The sequence below is a fragment of the Diplotaxodon limnothrissa genome, linkage group LG10 (assembly GCF_057381915.1).
Source record: "Diplotaxodon limnothrissa isolate DT_005_m linkage group LG10, D_limnothrissa_male_GT1.1, whole genome shotgun sequence".
Taxonomy (NCBI): Eukaryota; Metazoa; Chordata; class Actinopteri; order Cichliformes; family Cichlidae; genus Diplotaxodon; species Diplotaxodon limnothrissa.
The window spans coordinates 18,599,445-18,619,857 of record NC_140605.1 but is presented as its reverse complement, the minus strand read 5'-3'; the positions used below and the strand labels follow the sequence as shown (position 1 = coordinate 18,619,857).

The following is a 20,413-nucleotide window of genomic DNA, read 5'->3' as shown; positions in this document are numbered from 1 at the left end:
TCAGCAGGATGACACAGCCAATCAACGGTCTTCAGTCTGGTCCTCCTGCACAGGGCCTCAACTGGAGCTTTAACAGTGTGGCTGCAATAAGTTTATTGGGATAATTGTGAAAATTGGAATTTTCTTCGTCTGACATTTTATATCCATCAACTTAATTTTGTTTTTCTAATCTTACTCCAGCAATAAATATTAAAACCTGACAGGAAACCCCTAAACTGCAGGTTTTTAAAGTGATACTTTGAAAAGGACACATAAGAATGAACATTTACAGAAATATTTATGCTAATCATTATCTTCAACGATTAAATATGACCCTATTTGATCATTGAGCCTATTTTTTATATCATAGCACCTTAATACGAAACAAGTAGCTTGCATTTGAATTTTGTGTGAAAGGGATATGAAACAGACATACAAGATATCCACTGTAAATTGGACCTTAAACAAGTCTAGAGTCAAAGATAGAAGCTAGGAAAGGCAAAGGGGAGATGAGGGGTCTGTGGTTAAAGCATGTGTCAGTAATAGTGGTTAAAGATCTATTTTTGAAACCTCTTTAAAAAAACAACAACAACTTAATTCTCTTATGTGAAGTAGTGTAGAGCAAATAAGATTGATGAGAGGGGAGGGAGGGGAATACAGGAAATAGTCATTATTGGCAGCTAAGACAGAAGACATCTGTGGAAGCAGTGGCAACCACATGAAGCCGTGGGATCCAGATGTGACAGAAAAAGGTGGGCAAATGTGATTATCTCAGCAATACGAGATGAATCAGAGAACAAACAACAATGCAATACTAAAAATTGGGGGAGCCAAAAATCCAGAACTTGATGTGGATATCGGTTTACCTTCAAGGGACTAGAAGCCTCACAGAAAAAGGAGTAATTACTGCAGAGGCACAGAACTCAAACAAACATCCATCTAAACACACACACAGATAACATGTGTTGAGCATTGAATGGCCGCAGCAATGAGGGGGGAAAAAAAATCACCACCACACATCATCCACAGCTCGTGGCAGGAGGAAACCAACACAGCTGAGTGACCTTTGTAGAGAGAAAAGGGGTTGGAAGAAAACAAAAGATAAACGTCATACCAGCTGAGGGTTTAGATAACAATAGTGAAAAAGATGTGCTGGTATAACTTCTGCTGTCACCTTCATCAAAGGAATAAACCGAGACTGCAAATATTGAGCTATCAACATGCTTTGTCTCCCTCCCCTCACCCCCAGGCGGTCGGAGCAGATGTCTGCCCCTCCCTGAGCCCAGTACTGCCAGGAGTTTCTTTCTGTTAGAAGGGAGTTTTTCCATCCCACTGTCGCCAAGTGCTTGCTCATTGGGCAGGGGTGTCTAACATAAGGCCCCAGGTTCCAGAATCGGCCTGGCAAAGACACCAATCTATCCCACTGGACAGCTTTGGAAAAAATGAATTGTCTTCATAAGTTTTATAACTTTTCCTAATGATAAAGATCTCCACCGTGTCCATTTATACAACATCAAAGTGCTTAACCAACATACAAGAAAATTTCTGTTTTTGTCTATTACAGAAGTTAATAATTAATTTTACACATTTATTTCTTACAATTTAAGTCTAAAAAGTTGTCCTGATAGCCTTCTCTCATTATAGAAATTGTACTTTTCTTATTTTAGGATATCTCTGGGATTCAATGTGTAGTTATTCTTCTTTACACTGACTTTTCAGTGCTATACTGAGCATATGCAGTGGATCATGGTGTGAACAAATCATTCTCAGATCATCAAATTGATCTCGACTTAGAAGCCAGGCTGTCCCGCCACCTCTTCGTTTAAATCACGCAAACCACCTCAAATGGGTTTTCATATTATTGTCAATTATCTCCTCCGGGGGACAGAAGGTTGAGATAAAGAGAGGTCTGCTTGCAACTTTCTGGATCAACATCTGAGATTAGGCTCTTGATCTGATGTGATGTGGTGCGCTGCACATGAGCGTAACTGCTGACTAAGCTACTTTAGAAACCAGAAACCAAAGACCCCGATTCCCTGCCTCCAATCTCAACCAGACTCTGTCAAACTTCCCTTTAATCGTCAGCGACCCCATGCATGGCAGACAGGCTCGAGCCACTACCACGACTGTCTCCCCTTGAGCCGCTTACCCCTGGGAATTCTGCGCAAACCAGTGTTACTCCTCACCACACCTCCGTCTCTAATTTAACCAGAAACCTCATGTTTGGTGCCAAGAAAGCCCTGCCTCAGAAGATTCCCTTTGTAACCTCCGGCACAGACCTAATTCATACGCAGTGTCAACATTACCGTACAATCAAGCTGCAGTCACGGACCTCAAGTCTTGAGGATGGAAATCAAATAACTGCGCATTAAGGTCAGACGTCATTTGGGTTTCCACGAATCAAGCCAATTTAAACCGACGTGCCCTGTAGACCAATAGTGAAGATATTGAAAAAAAGAAGGGAAAAGTATATTGAGCGCACTTTAACTGTCATGTTTTACGTCTGCAATTTTAAAAAGCAACAAGATTGTGTTTCTCTTAAGTGCAAGGTGGTCCTCTATATTAAAGGCAGAAATAGCCTGGTCACCACACTGAACATGAACCTCGGTTGTAACATTTCCTGCTCTCATGTGTAAGTCCCATCTCTCAACACAGCTGCAATAAAAACACCCCAACAGCACAAAGGTCCAGTTTAAACTTTACCTAAACTGATGTGAAGCATCATGTGTAGGTTAATTAGATTTACATGAAAAACTCTAATTGAATTGAGATTCAAGTGTAAGACAAACTGTTTCATATGCATGTCCACTGAGTGAAGTTCTTTCTGTACAGAAGACAAAGAGGGATGGAAATACTGCGTAATGTTTGTTATTAACATCACACTTATTAGAATATTCTCCACATCACTTTGGGAGCATTGATTGCATTAAATGTATCCCAAGACATGATGTGGCTCTTAACAGGTTATCAGATCATTCAGTTAAACCTTGGCTGGACTAACAAGGTAATGAAGTCCATAGTAATACATTCAGCATATATACCGTAAATGAAAAGTTTAAATGTATGAGACGTTCAAAAGAGTTTTTCATTTTTGAAGACAATGCATGGAAAAAGGAAAAAGAAAACAAAGGAACCACACAGTAGTACTGAGATTAATACTCCAAGTTTCAAGCCTGGACCAAGAGTGGCATCTAGTGGTTGATATACAAAAGACATGACACCACTTCATTCTTCTGTTGTGGCCCAGAATATTTTTCCAAATGAGTGAGGTGTTGCAGTAACTTCTGTGATGAGAAGGGGCTGATTTGATAGTGACGTTTACTGGACTTCTGCTACTTCCTGGGCTCTGGATACCCCTGACAAGAGCAAGGATTGCGCTTTAAATGCACACCCAAAATCATTACCAAAGATTATTCAGCTTTTGTCCAAAAATTGCACATGCAGGTAAATTAGATCAGATTAGTTTCAATGGGAGGCTGTTGAATATACTAGAGATTTTAGGAAGGCCAAGAACATGTTACTCTTTTATTCAAGTCTCTTAAAATGCTATTAAGGGCTTTCCTTCCTTATAGTTATTCCTTAGAATATTAACACTAAAGAAGAACCATGAACTTTTAAAAAATATTTTAAGAGAAAATAAGGATTTCCTCAAAAATCCCTTCTGGCTTATGAGCTGAACTTGCTCCACTTGTTTCCAGGTGTTTTCATGTATACTGTAAATTCTGCTGACAGCTTTGATAAACATAATACATCAACAATGCGCATCTGGTGGATTACATAAATGATTGAGTTCTAGATAAACACAAACTTGATAGTCAAGATTTTTATTTAACATGTATCAAAACAGTATTAACATTAAATCTGATGAATTTTATGCATTTTTGTGAGTTTGTCTCGGTCTTCACCTAGTTCAAATATATTTTATGGTGCACATTAATATTAAATATTAACACAAGTTCATTGTAACTTAAGTTAACTCAACGGCAATCTACATTAGCAACACATGAAGCCAGAAAACAACAAAGACGAATCCAAGAAAAATCTTAGACCAAGAGTCTCAGTTAAGGAGGACTCTGACTAGGACCTTCAAGAGGGTTCTCCTCCTCTAAGATCAAAGGATTTGTCATTTGGGCTTCTTGGGTAACATCTACTTTCATCAGAACCACCGCCCTGAAATGAGAACAAACAGGTGTTAAGCAGAAAAAGGATATGGTACTATATTAGCAGTTCCATCCAACTGTGCATCCATTTTTCCATATCATCATGCTTTCTTAATACATATGTTCATTACCCTTCTGACAGGCACATGCCCAACATAGCTCCAAGAAACTACCAAAGTACGGCCATTTTTCCAATGTTACAGTAAGACATACATACAAAAGAGAACATCTGGTATATACACAGTGCTGTACACAGTTCACAGGGAACTACAGCAGACAGTTCCACATGTTTGATTTGGCAGATTTTTTTTGTGGCACTTGCTCTGGTTGATGCCTTTTATATAAAGCAGTTTGTCTTTTTCTTAAAAGACGCAATAAAAGCATGTGTTTTTCATTTGATTTAAGTTATATTAAATAAAGCAATTGGTTCAACAAAGCTCAAAACTTTTGTTAAATAAAATAGACATGAGGATACTAGAGATGTATATTAACATGCAAAAGAGGAACTTGACCGGTGAGAAAAAGTTGGATTAGTAAGAGGAACTGAGTCCTCTAATTTCCAAGTGCCCAGTCAAGCAGAAATGCTTTTCTAGTCAAGTTAGAAAGCTTAAAACATTTCTGCCAAGTCGCTCTTAACAAGGAAACTGCCCCTTTTTTGGTTTACTGAATAAATACACCGTGGTTAAAATTCAGCAAACACCTTCAGGTACTTTACCTCAATGACATACTTCTATTGACAAATAATGTCACATGAAAGCAGCCTTGAATGTACCACCGAGTTTTGAGGATGCTACATGTATGTAAAATGCTAAAACATACAGTGACACAGACATACCGTTTAAAGTTTACGGTGATTACAGCCTGTTTTTAGATGTCAATCATATACATTTCACCTCTGTAATATTCTTGATATTTAAAATTGAGCTATTTCTTATATTTTGAACTTTGAAATATATTGTATTATTTAATTAGTTCACTCAGTTACTGTTATTGTCTTATAATAATAAATCATTTTGTCACAACTCATGTACATCATCTCTGGTTTTTAGTCAAACTTGCAAAGGCAGTGGTATGATCCTTTGAAACTTTGTTACACTTAAGGCATAATTATTAGCTTACCCAATAACAGACAAAGGGATCCCACAGAGTCCTGCAGACAACAGGAACACAAAGCCAGGGCACCATGACACCGTAGCAGCATAAATACTGTTAAAGACTCCAGTCGATACCTTGTTGCTTATTATCTCCAGAAAGTACAAGAAGGCAAACAGGGCTCCTGTAAAATAAATAACAATCATAACAGTAACAACACCACCATGCTCAGAAGGTGAAAGGGTTACACAAACCCTAAAGATTAAGAGTTTAATTCTGTCAAAGCCAACAGAAACTTAAAGTGCTTCGTTTTTAAGTGCACCCACAAGCTTCTGGAATGTGCCATCCTTCAATGGACTGACTCCACAAACACTCTCAGACATGGTTTTGTGGTTCTTGTAAAGCACTAAACTCACTCACCCTGCTCAGACTTTGAGATGATCTCTGACATCATGGCGCGCAGAACAGGGAAAGGCATTTTAGACAGAATCATTGATCCAATTGCTGGAGGGGAAAATGCATAACAGACAATTACTTTTTTATTATGCAAAATACTTCAGCATTATAATATAATTACATTGAAATCTGAGCCAATGAACATTTTAGATTTGTTTAATGTTAATTTCCTGTTCATTGATAAAGATGCACATCTCTTAGACAGCATTAGATACAAGAGGATTATGCAAAACAGTGGTAACTGAGGATTAAATTGGACAAAAACCCATTGGTTACTTCCAGTTAGTAATGCAGATTTATAGTGTTTGATTGAGTCTATAAATCTATACTGTAGGCAAAGACAATTCAGAACTTTGCAGCTATGATGCGTCTGCAGTTGTAATCGCATCTACCTCACTGATTGTGCAAATAGAACAATATTCTACTGGTGTTGACATTAATGCAGTTTTCCTCTTTTTGTAGCTCTGACAAAATGTGTCGACTTGAGAGCTAATAGATTTTGAACAGTTTTACTAAAAACCCAAGATGGCAGAGTCTTCAAACCAGCCTGCGAGTCTAGCATGATCAGCTTACTTTTACTCATCATGGCAGAGCAGCACAAACACATCTTGCTCAATATGGCAGGGTTTTATGGATATAAATTACTTAAGCAATTTGCAGAGTTCCAGTATTCTGATTGCCTAGTTAAGAGTGCTAAAATGTAAAGCCGCTCCCCCTCACCTACAAACATAAATAAGGTGGCCTCAGCAAACGCTGTCATCACCATGCTCATCACCAGAGACAGGATCCCAAACAGGACAATGAACAGCTGGGGCACACCACAGCATGTAAATAAGGACACTCCCACGAAGCTAGTCAGGAACACAGTGGTGGTCAGTGCTGAGCCGTAGCCAATCAAAATCTCAGTCCAGCACAGGGGCTTATTGAGCTCATACAGCGTTATCATAGAGACCCCACCAATATATGCAAAGGAAAAGCTGATAAAGATGACAATGAGGAGGGCCAAAGCAATTTTACAACTACGACTAGCCCCTGCAAGCATCTGGTAGACCCCACAGACCATCTGTTTTATGGCTGAGCGCTGAGGTGCCAAATCCATAATAACGACATCTGATGGAGGCTTTATTGTCTCCTCAAGGACAAAGACTGCATAGATTAGGCTCAAACACAGTATCAACGCAGATGTTAGGAAAGGCCAGTTAAATCCTGCAGTTTTCAGGAAGTAGCCTGTTGATATTGAAGCCCCGCCAGCCAACACGCCAATCATCATGTCTACTCCAGCCATGCGCAGAGTCTTCTTGCGACGGGTGTCACACAGGTCTGCTATGTAGGCAAAACAGCCACCCAGAAATGTGCCCAAGCCGCCACACAAAGCGCTGAGGATTGAGGAGCCAATGAGAAGGTAAATGTTGAGCTCAAAATAGGATACAGTCAGGTAGGCCAAGGTATTGATCAACATGCCAATCACAGGTATGATGATTGTGATTTTGCGCCCTGCTCTGTCGCTGTAGGTCACCAGCAAGAGAATGACCAACAAAGATGGGATTGTGCAGAGGACATCTGTGTAAAGGGAGAAGAGAGATGCCTGCTTCTGTACGCCCTAGAAATGCAGAGAGACACAAAACAGACTTAATTTTAACTGCAAAAGCAAACTCACCAAAATACAGCTTGGTAACTGTGTTTTTGGACACAGACATTTTTCAAGTTTTTCCTCTGTATAACCCCAGAGTGGATTTTAAAAATAAAACACAAAGATTGGTAAGTAAAGTCCAACTTTTAAGATTCAAATCATCTTAGAACTTAATTTAATAACAATACAAAATTCAACTGTTTTGAAATTACAGCCATTTTTATATATTGCCCCATTAACAGAGGGTCAGAAGCTGACTGAAAAGCAGCTTCACAGCCAGTATTCGAAGGGATGCTCCCTGCAGTTGATTCCAAGTGTTTCAAAGCCATCCATATGGATAAAGCATACTGCAAAAGCAACCCAAGAGTTTCTTAATACCAAGAAATACTGTCTTGAGATATTCTTCAGTCACCTGATCCCTGAGGTCAGAGACCCAAAAACAAGCAACAATTGAAGGTGGCTGCAGTAAGGGGCTAGAAGAGCATCCCAACGTGAGAAGAAACTGTATTTGGCACTCTGTGCTCTACAGTTCTGTCATTCATCATATTATTCTCAGAGAAGTATTAGGAATAATCCTTATTTAAAATTGTTATTGTTCAGTTATTTCAAAGTCTCTGAAATGGAGGACTCTGTATAGAAATGGTTGTAATTCCTAAATCGTTCATGCAAAAAAACAACATTAAATTAAAGCCAAAAGCAAATTCAGTTGAAGAAACTTTCACATGCACTTGTAAATTTCTAAGTAATGCTAGATCTTATCTGAAATGAGCATTAAATATGAATTTTCCTGCTACAGTATCAATGACAGTATTCAGTGCAACAGTTTTAAGAAAAGTATAATGCAAATGCAGCTAATGCTGATTTGTGTTTTACGCCACTTAACTGATGGCTGTAACTGTGCATGCCCTCATTTTATAGTAGGTCCTTCCATTTTTGGTACCCATGAATCCTACCTTGGAGCCAGAGATTAATGACAAACCTCATAACTGCTTGAGCTGTTGCTTGTTGTACATCTGGATGTGTCAGAGATGGGATAGGTGGTGTTTGTCATCTGCGCCCAGAGTCTCCGGTAAACATACTGCTGCATAAGTGGAGCATTGAGAAAATAGGAAAAAGTGCACAGGGCCATCACAGGCTCCAGAAGCAGGAGACGCTTCATTCTGAGGAGGGCTGGAGAATGTCCTGAACAAGAAACAAGGACAATGATTAGATTTGAACTCAAGTGACAACTAAAACTTGATCACTCCACATGCCTGAAGAAGGCATGGCCATTCTTGTACTATAGTTTAAGAAAAGAAAGCAATCTAAAACAGGTGAAACCAGTTGGTCAGTGATTTTATAGTGTTGCAACTGTACAAGACATAGGATTAAAAAAAACAAAACAAAACAAAAAAGAAAACAAACCCCACAACAGTTACTCTACTCCACTAAAAACTACAGTTCTGATTCAATGTATAAGAAACTGTCTGCATGGGCAATATTTGTTTGATTGAGTTTGTATTTTATTTATTCAAGAAAACTGCATTACATTACGGATCAATTGTATACTGTATCAAACATTCTGTGGTATTCTACTCCAACTGTGCTACTTTAGTGTATATAGCCAGCATTCAGGTTTGTGCGATATTTGGAGATTATATCAAAAAGACTGTCACAGACTCACTGGTATAATATCTAACCAGAGAGCCTGGAGTAATATACCAACATGGTAGAAAAATACTGATTAAATATAGAAATCTTTAAATTATTGCTCTGTTTAAAAAAAAAAAAAAAAAAAAAAAAAAAAAGGTACTTAGCAAGATAAGCACAACATGACTGCTTATCTTGCCACACACACACACAGAGTGTAAAAACAGTTCTTGACTTTTTCAGTACAAAACACAGAACTAAAACAGTTAAATACATTTTTCCCCTAATCATAGAATGCCGTTTTGACTCAGCTTTTCCCCTCAACTTGTGACAAGGCATACACCACACACACACACACCATGCACCAGTGCCATATCAGGGAAACTGAAGAAGCTGAAACAGCACCACAAGAAAGTAAAAGTTCACAACAAAAGGTTGTGAACTTACCCAATGCTGGCTTCCTATAAGCAGCGTGAATGCAAACAAAGCAGCCTTAACATTGTGTTCTTGGAGGAGTACCCCAGTGTGCAGTTGCCACCAGCTAATCCCCAGAACTGACTGGTTTGATGTTAAACAACCAGACTTTAGAGACTAAGAGGACTGGAATGTGCAAAAATTCAATCGTATATATAACACAACCTCAAACTAGTCCTTCATGAAATACAAGCGGGATATAAAACTAAACAAGGTCAAACATTAACAATTTGTACTATGTATTATCTGCAATATTAAAAGCAATGAAAGATATTACTGAGGAAAAGACAGACAACTATTTTTTCCTTCTGTAAAACAAGACAGATTTATACGAGTTTTTTTTCCCCTCCTAGTAGGAGTTTGCATTTACACATAAAGAAAGCCAGTTTTCCAACATGACATTTGGGCTAGTGATCATCCCAAAAATGACACTAATAGTTTGTGAAAGAGGAAGAAAGCTCTAAATCGCTTCATTCGTTGATTTCACAGGTGTTCAATCAGACAGAGGGAAGCACAAAATAAGTAAATAAAGTAGATCCAGAACGCAGGTTTAAGAACCTGAGTCAAACTTCAATCCAACATGAGAAACTCATTTTCCAGAAAATCTGAGTTTCTTCAGTCTGCCCTGAGTATGTTTAGTTTGTGCTCAGAGTGTGCATGAGTAATGAAACAAAGTAGTCATCAGTGGAGCTCCAATACGAGGATTCACCATGGCAACAAGAAAATAAAGGGCAGAGCTTCTACTTCAATCCAGTCTACAGAGAAATAATAATACATACCAGTGGATCATGACATTTATCTCAAAAAGACCAGGATGGGAGGAGAGAGTGATTTTAATTAGTGAGATCCACTTGATTTTTAAATCTAATCATTCCACTATAACCTGAAGGGATAAAACTCACACAGTAAGTGCAGATGAGGCAGTTTAATTATGGACATAAATTTGCTTCGGGTGCTTTGCAGTTGAGGTTCAGTCTTCACATGTTTGGACATTTATAGTGAGAGTGGGGGAGCAGCTAGATGAGAGCCTGCAGAGGTGGAACTATGCTCTGGAGAGAAGAGGAATCAATGTCTCTCAAATCAAGTCAGAATGTGCGTGAACGAATGAGAAGGAGACCAGTTTAACAGTAAATATGAAAACAATAGAGGTTGTGGAGGAGGACATACAGAGGGCACTTTGAAAGAAAATGCATGAATTAGGAAATGAAACAGCATTTGAGGCAGCTGCTTCATATCAGTTCGTCAAGTATGTGACACATTGACTAAATTTCATGAACTGAGAGAACTCTCAGGAGTGGCAATAGTGAGCAGGTAGGCACCAGCCTGGGAGCGCATTGGGTGTATAGTCTGCTGCCCCGATAAGTGACTCAGTTTAAGATGGCCCTTCTCTGGAGTACAACGCTCATTTCCCCTCATCTCAGTATGAACATACTCAGACTTGTACGCTAAACAGGCTTTTTGGACGAAGTCAACGATCAATAAAGTCAATAGAAGTTGTTCCGTTTGCTCGGACTGAAGAAAAGAATAAAGGTCAAACTAATATTGTTAACACCATCAATAAAAGGTCGGGAGTTCTAGCCTTGGATAGATTTTCCAATATGACTAAAAAAAACTTAAACACTCATTCACACGCTATTGTCACGGGGTTGTTGTCACGGGGACATCATAGCAGCTGACGTCAGTGTACTTGCAGATATTTAGCTGTGAGCGGAGTGATTTGTCTGGCTTACTTTATCTAAAGACCGTCAAGCCAAGTGCTGCAAAATTCAGGTTACTTTTGGTATACTTGATAGATTCTGCTTTTGAATTAGAGCTTTTGACCTTACCCTGAGGTCAACGATATGAATTAAACATGGAGTAACTAAAGCACGCGGAAACTCACCTTGTCTAATTTCTAGTAAATATGGCACCGAAGCACAGAGAATGGTGGTAAATCCGTGGCGTTAGGTATCATGAGGTTTAATATGTGATAAATCTATGGTGAAGTACCACACCGATTGAATAAAACACGACCAGAATTTTACCAAGTGCGGCCTTACCTTTTTTAGGACGTTGGAAAATGGACACTGCCAGTGGGCCTCCTGCCTGACAGTAAAAGTAAAAGTGAACCAGGCAGGTTGATTGGCCAGCCAGAGTTTCTGGAAATTAAAGTCCCAATTCAGTTCACCTGTGAGGCCGGCTGGCTGTCTGAAGCTCTCTGACGAGTTTTTTTTTTCCATGTACTAATTTCATATAGAAAAAACCTAACATCAGGTGACCTAAATGGGACTATGTTAGAAAACAGTACACTTGCAATAGTGGTGTACATATTGGCTATCATATAATTTACAGACATTCAGTAAGCAGGAAAAAGTGATGAACTGCCAAAGCAATTAGTAATGCTTCTATGGTTTTTAAGTGTCTAATATCTTGATTTAGATTGGGAAATAGACTGTAGTCAATACGAATTATGGAGGAGCTATAAAATACAGAAATGGCCTGTTTTACAAGTACTCTGTGTTATTTTACCTACATTATAATTAATCCGGTCCTTTTTGGCCAATATATACAATATATTTTTAAAACTGTGATGTTATATATTACAGATCTCTCTTGAAAAAGACATTTTTAATGTCAATGACACTTTTTACCTGGATAAATAAAGGATGTGTAAAAGTAACCTCTCCCCCCCCCAAAAAAGTGACAGGAATGTTGAATGAATGAAATGATTTTTTTTCTGCAGAATCACATTGTGCTGGGATTTAGCTAGAAAATTAGAAACGATTTTTTTATGTTTGTTATAAAGGTCACTGGGTATAGAAAACAGTATTGCATTTAAAAATGTTCTTAGCATTTCATCTCCATCAGAAAAAAAATCCTACATATTTATTAAACATCACCTTGTTTGATACAGTTTTAAGAAGATAAATGATGTCGTGCTGATATTTAGTTGTGAATTTTCAGTCTGTATTAAAATACAGAAGCTTGGCCCACAGTGGTAAACATTTTTTATTTTTATTAGACTGTTGCGAATATTGTGTTGACACAATAATTAAGACTATTACACCCAAAATGTAGTAACTTAGCTACAACAAAACCTGAACAGAGGTTGAATCTTACAAACTTCAGGTATGTAGTGGCATAATTGTGCTGGTGCTTTCTTCTTCTGTTTTTCTCAAAAACCAAAGTGTGAAAGAAAATCCCACAACACTTTCCTTTATTTAGTTTGTTGATATTCTCCAGATAATTGGAAAGGTTTTAATTGATAGTATGGAAAACTGAGCTTTTCAACCTGGTCGTACCCCGAGGCAAGCAGAGACCTAATAAGTGACCAATTCAGTCCACAAGGTCTTCGGTTTGGTCATAATACAGAGTGGTGGGTTGTTTCCAGAAAGAACTTTAGTCCTCATACTTTGAAATGATTACCATAACTCTTAGTCCCCTTTACCATTTGTGGCTTGGTCTTTTACCTTTTCCCTGAGCAAAAATGTGATGTCAAGGTCAAATTTTATTTGCTACATTAAAAAAAAAGAAATAATATACATTTAAAATGTATCCATTCAAAATGTTTTTGAAAATGTCATTGTCATGGTCAGACTTCTACCTTCAGACCTTCGAGATTTCTATCAATTTTAACTGGGGTTGTTAAACCTGAGAGGTAGAGAAATCTGTTTACCCATAACTCCAATAAGCACAGCAACAAAGGAAGAAAATGTAACCTATATTAAACACCACATAAAATAAATCACACACACACACAAAAAAACAAAAAAAACAAAACAAATCTTAACAAGCAAGGTGCTGTTAGTGTTTGGTAGTCCTGGCGTCTCAGGTAAGAAGAGGGCTGTGGTCACTCTGATCTTGGACAGGATTCTCCTCCTCTGAATTGAAACGCTTTGGCCTTTGGACCTCTGTGGCAACATCCACTCCTATCACGCTCACCATGCTGAAATGAGGCGGAGAAAAGGGGGATGATATAAGAGCAAAATAGAAAAGGGAGATACATGTCTGCTAAAGCTCAACATAAACTGGCCAACTGTTTCTGTGTCCGTTTCTTCCATTACATCTCTAGTAGCCCTTCTTAAGATTACATCCATACACTTTCTACAACTACCAACGTGGTGGATATGTATATTTAAGGGGGGGAAAAAAAAATCCCATTTTGTACCATCTGCTACATACAAGACTCATCGGCTTCTTTTTAGCAAATAAGCACAACAACAACCAAACCACATCAGTTTCATTTCAGTGCTGACGTGGCTTGAAAATGCTACCACTCTATGCACTCAAAAGGAAAAATATAGTCTCTTGTTGAATTCAATTAGTTGTTCTGTTGTTAGACAAAATTGCTAAACCAGTGCTTTTGTTATTCTATGAATAGCCGCTAAGTAATAGGAAGGAAATGTGACAACAGCTTTATTCACTGAAGGAGTTTTTCACTACACCCCAGTGCAATAAAGTTCAACAGGAAAGAAATTCAACTAAACTTCAGTTGAATTAAAAGCAAAGCCAAGGCTGTAACAGCCCAAAAATCAAATCGAAGGGATACTATGCATGTCATGAGTTATAAGGGAGGACTTCTTTTGTAAAAGGAGTTGGATAACGAATGAGGAACTAATTCTTCCTGCTTAAGCAGAACCACTTCCCTTTTCTAAATAACTGATAAACAGTGACTTGGCAGCTTGTAACTTGCAACTCCATCCACACAGTGCAGAGTTGTGAAGTCTGATCTCACTAGAAATCTGATCACAGATCACCAAAAAAAAAAACTCACATGCCTTCAGTCAAACTGAACATTAACATAATCCAGGACAAACAACATACAGGACAGTGAGTTTTGGTGGTAGATAATGGCTTCTGTGAGCAATGCATTAAAAATACACGGTAACATGAACAAAAGTAGCAAGACCTGAGGTGAGTAACCTTAAACTATGTCATGTGACTGATATTTATGACATAGTAAAATGAATGGAAACTAATAATGTCTGGGAGGTACAGCAGGAAATTAGTTTGGAAATGTATTACTCTACACATCAATTATAACTACCAGCTCAGAGAGCGTAACCCTGGTTACTTTTATAGCTACAATTCTACAGCTAATTGCATCACAGCCATTAAGTAAGTTTCTGTTTCAAAAATAAAACGGTTATGAAAGGCACAATGACTAAGGTTATACCTTTATAGCTGGAGACCTTTATTCCCTCCCGACTAAAATTACAGTTGGGTAATTTTAGTTGCAATGGATAAACTTAGGAGTCTGAGGCGTGTTGTACTGTCAATGATTGTCATCACAAAGCCCAAACAACATGCCTGTGTGTGCAGCCCTTCTCCTCTAGGTTAAACACTGGTGACTGAACAACTTTGAACTAAAATGACAACTGCTTATCTGCAATGTCTCAAATTGGACATTGCACTAATTTTCTTCACCATCGGCACAATGTGCAATTCCCTTGTATTCTTATTTATCCCTTTGTATATTCTGTATTTATATATGTCTCTGTAATTCTATCTGTGTATATATGGTATATTTCTGCTCACATTCTGTAACTTCTGTCAGTGCTGCGCTATTAGAAACCGAATTTCCTGGAGGAACCCACCGGAGCGATTAATAAAGTTTTATCTATCTATCTATCTATCTATCTATCTATCTATCTATCTATCTATCTATAACTACAGTTTGAAGTGGATCAGATGAATGGGCTTGAGTAAGGCTAACTGGCTGAAAAGTAGGACAGTTTTCCCAAATTATTAGTAAGATTGCAATTTGCAGTAAAAGATGCAAAAATGCTGGCCTGGCTATTTTAAAGTTGTGGGAAATCCATTGGCCTACTTATTGACTTACCCCAAGGCAGTCAAAGGAATCACACAGAGTCCTGCAGATAACAGAAAGACGAAGGCTGGGCACCACGCTACCGTAGCAGCATAAATACTGTAGAACACTATGGACGATACATTATTGGACAAACTTTCCATAAAGGAAAGACAGGCAAACAGGGCTCCTGCAATAGAGAAAAAAAAATCAGAAAAACAGAAAAAAATAAATAAATCTGCAGGTCATAGGGTTACTAAGAACTTCTGGTGTACAGTTTTAAGATAACCCTCTGCTAAATTCAACAGAAACTTGGAGAGCCAAAGCTGCTGGAACAGGCAATCCTTCAATGGACTCTGGCTCTACAAACACACTCAGACATGGTTCTGTGGTTCATGTAAAGCTCTGAAAAGTCACTCACCCTGCTCAGACTTTGGGACAATCTTTGACATCATGGAGCGCAGTACAGGGAAAGGCATGATAGACAGTAGCATTGGTATCCTCACTGTGGCAAATGAAAAACAGAAGATCAGCATTATATAATGCATCACACTGTAGTTTTAATGTAACTGCATAAAACTATACATGAGGAAATTAATATTTGCAAAATTGTTTAGTTACTTATGAAAAAAGTATGTTGCATCTATAAATGTAACAGATGTGTGTTTTCAATTACGTAGATTGTTGCAATAAGATAATTAAAGTAAGCAAATGAGCGATAACATAATTACACCGTTTATAAGTTTACAATGCACTAAAAAAATTAGGAGTCTCTAGTAGTAGTTGTGCACCTTATAAAGCCACCATAAAAAGTCCTATTCTGTCAATTAGTAATCCAAGTCACTAGCATGCAATGTATTTTGGGGGTGCCATTTCTCTGTTTATAATGCCTTATGTGCTTTTTCTGCAAAAAAATAAAAAAATAATAATAAAAAAGAGCACACAAGGCATTTCTACTTCCTGCAGCTAAAATTGTCCTTATGCTTTTTAATATGACACATTCTGCGTTTTTACACCCAACCATTTAATATCGTGCCCACAATGAACACTGAAACGGGCTTTGGTTGATGCATTTTTCCTCTTTTCATACCGCATATTAAGACAAATTCTACAATAGATCAATGCAAAACACTAAAAACTAAATTTGTGTCAGAAACTATATATAAGCAATTTCCTAATTCAGGGTGTTAAAAACAGATACAACTAAACTATGGACTTAGTTCATGGCACACCTTGTTAAAAAATAAATAAATAAAAATAATTATATAATTATTTTTTTTATTTAAACAAACATGGGTTAAAAAGTATTATCTCTTCATTTTATGTACGAGTCAAAACTACTGTACATTCCAATAGTTGCATTTTCCTCCTCACCTATAAACATCAACAAGGTTGTTTTAGCAAATGCCGCAGTGAGCATGGCTGATACAACTGACAGGATCCCCAACAGGACAATGAGCAGCTGGGGCACACCACAGTATGTAAACAGGGACACTCCTGCAAAGCTGGTCAGGAACACAGTGGTGGTCAGAGCTGAGCCGTAGCCAATCAAAATCTCAGTCCAGCAGAGCGGCTCACTGAGCTCGTACAGTGTTATCACGGATATCCCTCCTACATATGCAAAGGAAACGCAAGTGAAGATAATAATGAGAAGGGCCAGAACAGTTTTCCACCTGCAGCTGGCCCCTGCAAGCATCTGGCAGACCCCACGGAGCATCTGTTTCATGCCTAAATACCAAGGAGATCCATCTAAAGTAACGGCACTAGTTGGAGCCTTCTTCACAGTCTCCTCAAGGACAAAGATGGCATAGAGCAGGATCAAAACGAGCATCAGTGAAGAGGTTAGGAAAGGCCAGTTGAATCCCACAGTTCTCAGAAAGTAGCCTGACGATAATGCAGCCAGTCCAGACAACAGGCCAATCATCATTTCCAATCCAGCCATGCGATATGTCTTCTGACGATCATCCTCGCACAAGTCTGCTATGTAGGCAAAACAGCCACCCAGAAATGTGCCCATACCACCACACAGAGCACTAAGAATTGAGGAGCCAAAGAGCAAGTAAATGCTGAGTTCAAAGTAGGACACAGTCAGCAAAGACAATGTGTAGATCAATGTGCCAATCATAGGCATGATGATGGCTATCTTGCGTCCTCCTTGATCACTGTAGGTCACCAGTATGAGAGTGACCACCAAAGATGGGACTGTGGATAGGATGTTTGTGTAAACGGAGAAGAGAGATGTCTGCCTCTGTACCTCCTGCAAAAGCAAAAAAAGAGAGAGAGAGAAAATGTGGTTAATTGTAAAGCCCTTTAAATTCTGTCAGCTTGCATTTATGAGGAATGCTAGATGTCCTCAGCTCTCCTCAACAGCAACTCTTGAACCTAAATTTAATGTTAACAGGAGTCCTGGAAGCAGTGCAGGGGTGCACAAATAGAGGATGTTGAAGGAGAAGATTTTTTTTTTGGAGCCAGATCAAAATATCTTGATCATACCTTAAACAGTGGAAGAATTAAAAAAAAAAATGTAAAAACTAATTATTTTCAGACATTTCATAAGAACTTTAATGTTCAGGACTAAAAGGGGAGGTGGGGGGAAAAAAAAGCTTTTTATAATACCACAGGTGCTGTTGTGGCCATTTACAGATAACACAAGTTTTGTCCTGTTGTGGTTTTCACTTCTCTTTTATGTGTAATTCTCATTCTATACATGCATGTTAAAGTAAAATGACATTGTTCCTCATAGAACAATGTCTTGATGCATGCTTAATCATCCTCCCACTGAAAGGACTATGTCCAGATGAACACAATCAACCTTTTGGGGCTCATAGAACAATACTCTTTTACATCCTTGTTACAAAATTGTTTGCTTATTGCAAACATCCTACAAATAAAAAGATTGTACCATCATATCTGTATTCTGTAAGATTATCACTTTTTAGCTATAGTGTAGCTACCACAGTATGTGGGTATCTGCATGAGCACAGACCTGTAGTCATAAGAAATTCTTTGCACGTCACCTTATTGCGCTAAAGAAATCTTTGTAACCCAAACTGTGAAAGAGAGGAAGTTAAAAGTTTATGGGAAAAATGTATGAATAAAAACGTTGAAAATAGACATGGAACTAGTAATGCTATTACAAGTTCTAAGTAGGCAACTTGTTATACCGTACATGTAGGGCTGTTCGATATAAGATATATATCGGATGGCGATATAAAAATGTCTATGTTTCATTTTACGCTATTGTTTGTTTCGTGGTGTAATAAACTGTTTATGGCAATATTTTTTCATTATTTTGATGGTCACTGTAGTGGCTATATTAATTTCTTAAAGTTCTCTCTTTCTCTTACATTTAATATAATCACACTACAGACAGACAAGCCTTTGTGGGGTTTTTTTTGCCTTGTCCTTAGCAACAACGAAGGTAAAACCACCGCGTGTCCGCTTGTTCCACATAAACCTTTTACAATAAAGCTCAAGATCCTGTTGAGATTTTTCAAAATAAACTGAATTACGTGAAAGATGCCGAGTGTTTACGGGTAAGAAGCAAAAAAGAGCCGTCAGGTGCTAAAAAATAAACCTTAGACTCAAACGTTAGAACAGGCTTTTCCCCGCAGCACGCTGTGTAATAAATATTCAGAAAGAAAACAGCGCCAGTTACAACTTATGTCTAAAAATGTATAGTTTCATGCATCAGTTCACAGAATTTACACAAAATGTTACATTTTTTGTGATTTATATCGTTATCAGATGAGAGATGTCTTAATATCGGGATATGAGATTTTGGTCATATCGCACAGCCCTACGTACATGTACTAGTTATTATTACTAGAGTACTGTGCGAAAGTTTTAAGCAGTTAAAATGTCTCACACAAGACCATCGGAGGCATCTGATTAGTGTACAAGTCATGCAAATTAACATAAACATACGGAGTCATTAGGAACTACCTTCATATTGATAAAAACGTGCAAATAATCCAGAGTCATAGTCATAACATGTCAGTCTGGAATTAATATGTAAGAAACTCACATAGAAGCTCCAGACAGTTTTTTTTTTTAGATGATTGAAACAACGTGCCACCCAATACCATGAAAAGCTGTTGACCTAAAAGAATCTGTGTCTTGGTTTAAAGGTAAATGTTTGCACCAAATATTGATTTTTTTTTTCATGGCATTCATTCTTAAACAATCCTTGCTATATTCAAAATGTTTTTAGTTTTCAGTGTGGTGGGAAAAAAGAAAGAAAATAAGATACTCCAAATTTCAGGAATGGATAACACGCCTTTAGTGATTAAAGACTAACCTCATTATAGTGAGACTGGTTGCTGCTGTTGCTGTTTGCCACACATCTGGAAGTGTTGTCAGAGCTCAGGTAAGTGGTGTTTGTCACCTGCAGCCAGATTCTCCTGTATGCATACTGTTGCACAAGCGGATAGTAGAGGAAAGTGGCAAAAGCATACAGGGCCACCACCGGCTCCACGAGGAAAAGCCTCTTCATGTTTAAGGGCTAAAAAGTATCCCGTGAGAAGATATGAAAGACAGTTGATAGTTAGATTTAAGCCTGAACACAGGTCACAAAAATTAACAATACACTGCACTGTCAGATATTTAAAACAATCAAATACAGCATAATACACAGCTATTGTTGTGGTAAAAATTCAAATGAGAATATCAAACCCAAACTTCTAAGCACATTTTATTTTGCTGAAACTTTTGGATCTTTAACAGTCGTGAAAACAAGTAAACAGGCACCTCCAAAAAACAACCAAACAAAAAAAACAAACAGACAAACAAACAAAACAGAGTCTGGTAACAGAGAGTCGATTTAAATAATAAGAAAGGATCTGCATGGAAGCAAACATACTTTATTTGTTTGGTTGTTTTAGAGACATTGAACTACAACGTCGATAAACAACATCTCCTGACAGGCTGAAACATTACATAGAATAGTAGACAATCTAACGACGTTCCTGCTTGACAAGCTGGAGGAGATCCCACCGGAAGATAGCAGATGAGCATTAACCTTCTCTAGCATGTTGTGAAAAACAAGACAGTGCTACCTCTGTTTGACGCCTACCTGTTTAAAAAATCGTCAGGGTCACATACATCACAATTACTTATGCCCCGGCTAATGTTGTTTATATGAGGAAGGTCGGAGCGCTTGTTTTATACAGAAATGTCAGAGGTTATGAAATGCCGACGTCCCAC

The 20,413-nt window shown here is 38.1% G+C and overlaps 2 protein-coding genes across 2 annotated transcripts; both read right to left on the bottom strand.

Annotated features, from left to right (window-relative positions):
- Nucleotides 1-4,040: 4,040 nt before the first annotated feature.
- LOC146624267 (lysosomal proton-coupled steroid conjugate and bile acid symporter SLC46A3-like) lies at nt 4,041-8,476 on the bottom strand. The gene is made up of 5 exons (XM_085363811.1): nt 8,297-8,476; nt 6,408-7,287; nt 5,652-5,735; nt 5,259-5,415; nt 4,041-4,149 (listed from the first exon to the last, which is right to left on the bottom strand). Exons 1-5 carry the CDS (start codon nt 8,474-8,476, stop codon nt 4,041-4,043), a joined length of 1,410 nt encoding a protein of 469 aa, XP_085219937.1.
- A 3,955-nt stretch (nt 8,477-12,431) lies between these two features.
- Nucleotides 12,432-20,351, bottom strand: LOC146624266 (lysosomal proton-coupled steroid conjugate and bile acid symporter SLC46A3). The gene is made up of 6 exons (XM_085363810.1): nt 20,283-20,351; nt 19,509-19,712; nt 16,583-17,465; nt 15,630-15,713; nt 15,242-15,398; nt 12,432-13,345 (listed from the first exon to the last, which is right to left on the bottom strand). Exons 2-6 carry the CDS (start codon nt 19,701-19,703, stop codon nt 13,228-13,230), a joined length of 1,437 nt encoding a protein of 478 aa, XP_085219936.1. The 5' UTR covers nt 19,704-19,712; nt 20,283-20,351; the 3' UTR covers nt 12,432-13,227.
- Between the last annotated feature and the right edge of the window lie 62 nt (nt 20,352-20,413).

Bases quoted from the DNA above. Each gene is read 5' to 3' on its own strand.
- LOC146624266 (XM_085363810.1), bottom strand. From the start codon at position 19,703: ATGAAGAGGCTTTTCCTCGTGGAGCCGGTGGTGGCCCTGTATGCTTTT. The intron at 15,399-15,629 runs GTGAGTGACTTT...TCTCTATTGCAG, and splicing joins TGTCCCAAAGTCTGAGCAGG to GAGCCCTGTTTGCCTGTCTT. The intron at 13,346-15,241 runs GTAAGTCAATAA...GCCTCATTTCAG, and splicing joins ATTCCTTTGACTGCCTTGGG to CATGGTGAGCGTGATAGGAG.
- LOC146624267 (XM_085363811.1), bottom strand. From the start codon at position 8,476: ATGAAGCGTCTCCTGCTTCTGGAGCCTGTGATGGCCCTGTGCACTTTT. The intron at 5,736-6,407 runs GTGAGGGGGAGC...TTTCCCCTCCAG, and splicing joins CACCTTATTTATGTTTGTAG to CAATTGGATCAATGATTCTG. The intron at 5,416-5,651 runs GTGAGTGAGTTT...TTTATTTTACAG, and splicing joins CATCTCAAAGTCTGAGCAGG to GAGCCCTGTTTGCCTTCTTG.